Genomic DNA, 8,686 nt, shown 5'->3' with positions numbered 1-8,686 from the left:
TTATTAGTAAATTACCTGTTACAGGTAAATTGGCCGGAAATGTTTATTCGGTTTGGTTCGCCGAAACCTTACATAGTCCAATATTGCAAAATGTACCTTTACTGTGTATAGACGCTGTCAAACAGAATTAGCTACTCTACAGTCTGGTCATATATACACTTCTTCTTCACTGCACTTCTAAAATAACACATTTCGTTTCTCGATGCCAGCTTTGCATGATCACGAAAAGAATTCAGTAACCTGAAATAACTTTAAAGAAATTTGAACACATCTCCTTGAAATATTTTTGAATTTCGTATCAACTCTTTTCTTTCGACGTTAGGCTATTCCCCGATGAGAGGACTAACGCAGGCATTTTAGGGGTCCTAGGCCTCCTTCATCAGATCTGAAGCCCTGGTGTTTTAACGTATCGAGACTTTTTGAAAACAATACATTACTTCGGTGGGAGAATTTAAATGAATGCAAATATGTATCTTTGGTGTTTAAGAGTCTCATATTGCAAATATACCAATTCAACTGACCGTTGCAAGATGGATGAAACACAACGATTGCTGATGTAGAAAATTTATTGTATGAGTGGATTACAACAAAGATGTTTTATCTTGTACCAGTGCCTCCAGATATTACATTACATACAGCACCCAGACTGGTTAACTTAAAGATTGTTATTGAAGATCAATATTTGAATGTACCTATCAACGTCTTGAAAACAAGTATAACTGGACATGCAGAGGGTTTAATTTGGAGAGTTTAGTTCAATGCGTATTACAATGTCATACTTCCTCATATAACGTGTAAAACTGGTTTTACGAGGGACAAAACTGTGGTTAAAGGTACAAAATAATTAATATACACATGGTGTATTTTATACATTTACAGAAGCTCGCCTCTTTCTCACACATACAATTGCCGTGTCATAAGAAATATAAATTCACCAAATAAAGTGATATAAATAGACATGATTATGTCAAACATATAGGTGTTCTGTATTGTGTTTTGTGAAATAGTACTTTTCCCCGTAGATTTTTCGCATCAATTTGGAGTCAATAATCAATCTTGTTATAAAGATTGTACAAAGGTAACCCCGGTAAACTGCTTCCTGGGTAGTATAGTGGGGTTGGAAATGCAATAGACCTCGGAACCGGAACTCGGAGCAACGAATTCTCTCTGAAAACTAGCGGCATTCCAACTAGAGTCTGCGCCGAAGCGTGCGCCATGTTTGCAGCTTCCAATTCCGCAGAGAGTTGCCGCTTCCATTTGTTTCTCCGGTTCTGAAACCATGTCTTCACCTGAGTTTCCGTTAACTGAAGGCTGGAGGCGAGGCAGGCCCGTTCGGAGCTGCTCAAATAACGTTTCATATCAAAGGTGGATTCCAGCTGGTAGACCTGACTCCGGGAGAACACCGTGCGTGTCTTCTTCTTTGCATTACCATTTGGTTTGTCCGAGCCGTCTCTCTGTCTGTCCTCGGAAATGGGCGACATTTGACTGCATGCCCCCTCCTGCTCCTCTCTGTAGTCCGGTAGTAAGGGCTGTGTTAAATGCGGCCGTCTCTCGAGCCCATCCTGGCCAGATATTAGTCCTTTTGTAGCACCTGCAGCAGGAGCATCATAATCGTTGACAGTTACAGCAGACACTCGCAAAATGTCTAACTGGTAATTTTTTTTTTTTTTTACCAGTGAATGCTAAACTAGTAAACAATACAGTTTCTAAATTGATTAAGTTATGAAATAATTATTTTGGTCCCAGCGACATTTTTTACAACCCTCTTGATTACTTTTACATGTATCAGGGTTTTCATTAAGCATGCATTCGGTGCTCAAATGCACGCCTACAAAATGAAGAAAATTACAAACTGGTCATAAGTACAGTGTTTAAAAAATGCAACCCCTCCCTCATTTAGTCTTTCTGAGTATTACACAACATCACTGTGCTTCAGTGAACTTCAATTTTCATCAGCGAAAATGTACCCATTATTCGATACTTTGTACAAGAGATCATTAAATGTGAACTTTGACTGGTTGATCGACTGTTAAAAGGTTACAAGTACCCTGTTAAACAAACAATATAATATGGCCAGCACTGGTGCGCGATATTAATTAAATCAGGTTACATTTAACGCTCAATTGACGAAATGTAGCACATTCATTCTGAAAGCCTGTGTAATCAATTAGCAGACTCGATTAAATTAGGAATGAGGGGGGAAAACATCCTGTTAATTATTTGACCTTTCATCTGCTCACTGGTGTGGCATTGATATGCCGCATTAAAACACTTGGGAGTTGTATCTAGTCTGCAGCTAATGCTGGCAGGCAAATCTAAACTAAACAGGCCACTATTGCACAATTGGCTTTTTTATTCTGTTGCTACACTGGACAGGTGCTGTTGCCACTGAGAACTACATATATATTACAACAATAATAACCATTTTAAGTTGATATTTTACTGATAAAAAAAGGAAACCGACATACCTAGACAGGAAAAGTTAAGGGGTTGGTGTCGGTTGCAGGTCTCAGGTAGACCTGGGTCGGAGCAGAAGCAATCTTCTCCTCCGCTGCATTCCTCTTCCGATGACACAGAAAGGGTGCGTTTCCTGGGCTGCGGCGGCTTGCAGCTCTCCTTGGCCGCAGATCGTGCACTTTCGGACGGTGTACCCAGTATTGACTGAATGGTAAAGCTAGAAATTGGGGCGGGCGAACATTTGCTTCCGCTGTCCTCGGAGTTACTCATTCTCGCCTCATAACATAACAAAGTTCTATCGATTAAAATACTACGATGTCCTATTTTAAAAATAACAGTCAACGTTTAAACTATCCTCGTTTGTAAACATCGGTCTCTCTCGCGAAAATAAAAACAATTTGGTAAGTTCTCTCCAGGGGTGGAAGTATTATTTTAGTTGTTTTTCGTGGCGCTCAGGAGTGCACAAATGCATTGCTCTCCACATCCACGCGCTGTGGACTAAAGGCGGCTGGAGCGTGCCCTCATTTGCATGTAGGTAAGCCTCGCGCGAACCAATCCCGTGCTCAATGTAAACCCGGGATTTTTAAATACTCCTCAACAAGTTCGCCCCGCGGCTTGAGAAGGGGCTTCATGATAAAGAATACAAGTGTTCACTGCAACAGGAAACTTTATTTGGAAATGCCATCAGACTTTATGTTAAAGTTATGAGTATTATCCAGTATGAGGCGAAAATTCGGACAAGCCCCATATTGGATACTGTCCAATGTTGTTGAATGAGGTACGTAGAAGAATAAACTAAGAACACCAATTAATTTGTTGTCAGTTGTTCGTGATAATATGGGCAATAGCCACCAGAGAACTTCACAGGTATGTCATGACAAAAAAACACGGCAGTATAATTTTGTACACATATCCAAGCTATCAAAAAGTAGGACCTCTGGAAGCCATAGAGCAAAAAAAAACTTTAGACTACACTGTCTGTCCTGTGATTAAACATAATTATTAATATGGTAATTTACCAAGGTTTTGCTTGGAAAATTCTGTAGGATGCATACAAACATTTACCTTAGTGACACAATACGTCCACCTCCTTCATTTAAGGCTCTTCCAGCAGGCTAAGCATGAGATATGATAAAGACATTTCTTATGTACATGCATACATTCATAGGCCTGCATATCATAACATATAGACTATTACACTATACATACATTAAAATCAGCAATTTTTCAAAATATCAATTGGTCAAATAATAATAATGCAGTGCCGTAGGTGATGGGACCTGTAACTAATTTACGCGAAAATAATAAACTCGTTCCAAGTCCATTGTCTTTATATTAAGTATTAATTTGATCATTATCTAACGGCTAATCTGCTGGCTTGGTGCCAGTGGAGCTGGACCATGCTAATTGATTGACTAATTGATTGGAGGGTCGCTGAACAGCCCACCCCTCGACTCGTGTCTCCGGGGCAGCTACTTGGCGCGGTTCTACCACATTAGCTCCAGTTAGCACTCTCCAAAGATCTGCGACACTTAACAAATGATCTGCCTTAATCATGGTGTCAGAGGATGAACCCCTGGTGCACCCAAAGGAATAGGCGGTGTGCGACCCCGACCTTTTGCGTCTGGGATCCTGTGTGTAACGGTCACAAAGCAAAAAATGTGTTTAGTTGTAGGAAAATGTCATTATTTATGGTTGATAACAGTTGGGAACCTTAACGATGACAAAGAGAGATGATTATGATGATGATAATACGAAATTCACTAGCTTCATTTCACCGCTTATATTTGAGCTGCTGCAATGTCGTCGCGCGGCAGCAGATGCTTGAAGAGCAGCGCGTTTACTCCAGTTAATATATGAGACCCACCGTGCCTTGATTTACGGTACGTAGTCTACATATAGGGCGTGAAATCTATAATGACAGTTGAATGGATTGACTTTATGTGGTTCGTCTTTCAAACAAACCCAGATGTCAACAGAGACAATGTCTGTCTTAAAACCTAGCACACTTGCACAAGAAAAAGTCGCTTTATGTTGGAGGCAGTCAAAAGATAAAAGGGACAGTTCTTAAAATAAATGTTCGAACAGACATCATGGGAGGAGTCGTTTTTTGTACTAAACTTCGTATGCAGCTAAAAGAAGGCTGTTTGGGTTATCTAACGCCTCCGGTTCACAAGACAGAGCGCAATATGTTTCTTGTCAATATTTCGCAACTCTGGACACCAAACCTCTGTATCAATTCAGCCTATACTTTGCTTGTACAGAAAACACTTTGAAATCCAACAGAATAAGGCCTCTGTTCGTGCTCTATCACAATGATAGCTCCTGTATGGCAGCTGTGGGCCTATCGTAATAACGGAACAAGAAACAAGACCTTTACCAAGGCAAAAAAGCTTTCTGTTAGAAAGACAGATGAAGTCATGAGCGGCTTTGATCTGGGAATCAAGCCTCGATAAATATTAAACAAAGACCCTTTACACGTGTGTATTATGATATATGGCGTGTCCAACTTTAAAATAAGGAAATTACCAGAGAAAATGATATCAATAAATTTTGTAAGTATAAACGTTGATTATGTTTCGATTTTCATTCAAGATTGTGAGGCCGGTCTTTTATTTTTCTCACATGTTTGGGGGCGGAGGGGAGGGGAAGGGGAGGAGGGAGGCACAAGCCCTGGAGGTGTACAATTTATGTAATCTGTGGCTGGGAAATGAATTGGGTAATTTATTGGAAAACAGAAAGTCAAGAAGATTGGATCAGTATAGCCTATCTAAGGGCTGCTATCCATCAAGTTCCAATTAACAACCTAACCATTGAGCTTTAATGGGTTTCCAATCTACTGCTCTGATAGACTCATCAATTCCTCAGGGAGAAATTAAGAGAATCGACCGCCCCTCGGCGTTGCGGTGTCATTCCTCTCCGCAACTATATGTCAAATTAAAAACACAATTAAAATTTAAACTGTTTCAATCAGAGCCTGCCCCGCAACCTATGTTTCACTTAATAGAACTTTGATGAAAATCTGATGCTCGCGTTCAATCACCAAAGCAAATGGGATATAGGTGGCGTAAAAGGAAGATTTCCCTTCCCTGAAAAACATTGCCAAAGTGCGGTTGGTTAAAACCACTTCTGTTCAAGCGCACTACTCAGTACCTTTCAATACGGGTCGATGATACATTATTACACCGGATTTCCCCCAATGCATTTCCTTTAATCTAGCGGGGTAAGTAGTCCTAACTACTGTGCAGAGGAGATGATGGACATTAACATATATGTTGATCTCTTGACAGTCAGGCGAAAAATATGACTGATATCCATTTGGCAGTCAGCATGTTTATAACTATGTAGTGTGCGCTAAAAAAGACCAAACTCATAGAATGACAAACTGCTAAATTAATTTACATTTTGATCATCCTATGACAAAGAGAAACAATTATACATACAAAAACGCACTCTTGTGCACAAAGTGACACACTCTCGCACACATGCATAAACATAAACACAAACACACACGCGCGCGCGCGCGCACACACACACACACATACACACACACACACGTGCGTGCGTAAGGGACCGGCAGTGGCAGGGTTAAAAAATGACTTAAGCTGTTGGCCACTTGAACCACATGTATCTGGCACTATAATATATGATGTGCTCTGCTTAAAATCAGCCACTCAACTTTCCATTTTAATGTAACACACAGAGCGGCCTGGGGTCACATCCAATCCCCCCTCTCTCCGAATCCAGTCCTCTCCCGCTGCTTCTTTACATAAAGATGTCGTACAAATGGAAATTATCGAGTGGTAATTTTTTCAATTTATGCGAGCGAATCAAGGTCATCAGGGGACCCAGTTAAAAAAAAAACATGAACAATGCCCTTGATTTGAAACAATATTTTACAGACGTTTTCCGATCGATACTCGCTGGGGAATAATGCTTCACCAATCTATTAATTCTCCATAATGGGCCCACGTTGAGCTTGCATGATATCATACGTCAATACGTGAGTAGTTATTACCAGTGGTTATTTGAATGTGCCCTTTGTTGAGTACCCATCGCAGACTAGTACAACACAAGAGTGCCGAGTTCAACTCCAAGGTGTGTGTGTGTGTGTGTGAGAGAGAGAGAGAGAGAGAGAGGGAGAGAAAAGAGAGAAGAGTGAAAGCTCTGATTGTGTTATTGTTATCAAAGGGCAAACATGTTCAAAGTTTTCTTCAATATTCAAACCTTTGACATCAATGTTGTGTGTGTTTTCTTAACTAAACTGTTTATCAGAGTAAATGTGTGAAATCGTGAAGAAGAATGCCTAAGGGAGTTTTAAAGTAGGCGGGGTGTTTTAAATATGGATAGTGTCAAACTTTATGGAAGTGAGAGATACACATTTTAAATATCGTTAGTAAACTTGCACTTCCCTTTGTCTGTATTTAGACCCAAAGCTCAATTGTAATTCTTCAAATGCCTACAAACAAACCAAGTGTGGTAAATTATTTGTAAACAAAGTCAGACTGTGCTTAAAATAATAATTTTGTGAATAGTATAAATATTATAGACATACATAGGAAACAGTAGGGTCCTTGCATTCTGGGCTGATAATTGCCCTGCTAAATTGTACACTTAGTATCAGTTCCGTTTACAATTTTAATATTTCTAAATATTAAAACACCACAGTTGATTATTTCCTTGTGGAGAGAGTGAGCCAATCTAACAACAATCCCATAATTTATGGTATTGTCCTGTTGTTACGTTACATTGATATAACTATATGCTAATAACATGCGGTCACACCGGCGCATACTCAAAGCGGAGCGAGAGGGGGGGGATTTTAAATGGGCCTACATAATGTAATTTCCCCTCTTTCACTCTATCATGTGTAATTCCTGCCAGATCGTGGTAATTATACCACCTAATTGACTGTGCCATTTTGTATGTAAAACAATGTTTTATAAAGAGCCTAACAGGTTGTGCATAAAGATGCACCTGCTCGGGCGCTTTGTACTCTTGACCAGAGGGTCCTCAGAAAACCATAGAGGCCTAACACGAATACTTGGGAATATTTAGGATTTACGTCAACAAAAATGTCCAATTTACCCGGAAGAGCATACATCCAGATAGGTGTGCTACTCCAAAATCAAATGAATAGACCTACCGACTAAAAAAAAAGCATTACCTAAGGAATATCTAATTATTAATGCAAAAGTACAAAAACGTGGTTTATAGGCCTCAACAAGAAAACCCTGTCAAGGTTGCGTAAAACTAAAACTATCCAACATCAACCTATATCTGGACTAAAATGAAATTGACAGACCTAACTCCGTGCGCTAAGTGCTCTGACTCAAAAATATTCAGAATCGATTATCGATCAGTTGCAGTCTATCGTGGGCAGGATCTGAAGGAGAAATGTCATATTTTGCTTTCCAATTTGCTTGCCAGTTCATTATGTTCAAACAAATTAAGGCTTCCAGGTCACTTGAAAAAACAGGAACCCATGACTGTATTGCAAACTTCAGTCTTTTTTTAAATGCACGATGCCATCACACCACATAAACATAGAAGGAATACCCTCAATTTATTTCACAACATATTTCAGCAATACAATATCAAAAAGTTAGCTCTTCCTGTACAAAGGGCGGCTGCCCTTATTAGGATTAAATATTTTATATACAAATGTACAAACACGTGTTCACTGAAACCATCAATTGAATAACACCAATTCACATTTGCTTGTGTAAAGTCCAGTTGTCGACGGAACGGTAGCCTATTTCACCCATTTAGGCAGAACATGTATTTATGCACAAGAACAAAATGATTGTCCCACTGATTAAACCTCGTGGCTTTGTCAAAAGCTGTCGGTCCTTCTTGAAAAAATTTAAACTCCTTACGAATTATGTAGAAATATCATTTTTGGTTTACTTCCAAGTCAAAACAAAATTATGACTGAAAAGCAAGAGACAAAATTAAATATATAATAACACAATAACTGATGTTCCGAAGGCTGCAGAGCGTATGAAATTGCACATTAATCAGTGTAAAAATGTGATTCCAAGTGTGAAATCAGATTCACCAAGGCTCTGTTTTAGTCTAGAAAACGCACGATACAGTTTGGTACCTGGAGTCTCCAAAAGACCCTGACCATAATTTCCTGTAAAATAAAAATAGAAAAAATTCGAATGTAAAAGTCCTATTTGACATCCAGTGTAGCTGTATTTTATGAGAAACCGTGTCAACTGAA

The 8,686-nt window shown here is 39.4% G+C and overlaps 1 protein-coding gene across 1 annotated transcript; it reads right to left on the bottom strand.

Annotated features, from left to right (window-relative positions):
- Positions 1 to 548: 548 nt before the first annotated feature.
- Positions 549 to 2,988, bottom strand: hmx2 (H6 family homeobox 2). The gene is made up of 2 exons (XM_012828200.3): positions 2,469 to 2,988; positions 549 to 1,591 (listed from the first exon to the last, which is right to left on the bottom strand). Exons 1-2 carry the CDS (start codon positions 2,725 to 2,727, stop codon positions 1,044 to 1,046), a joined length of 807 nt encoding a protein of 268 aa, XP_012683654.1. The 5' UTR covers positions 2,728 to 2,988; the 3' UTR covers positions 549 to 1,043.
- Between the last annotated feature and the right edge of the window lie 5,698 nt (positions 2,989 to 8,686).

The sequence above is a fragment of the Clupea harengus genome, chromosome 13, assembly GCF_900700415.2.
Source record: "Clupea harengus chromosome 13, Ch_v2.0.2, whole genome shotgun sequence".
Lineage (NCBI taxonomy): Eukaryota > Metazoa > Chordata > Actinopteri > Clupeiformes > Clupeidae > Clupea > Clupea harengus.
Note: the sequence above shows the minus strand (reverse complement) of the source record. Positions and strands in the feature narration are given on the sequence as shown.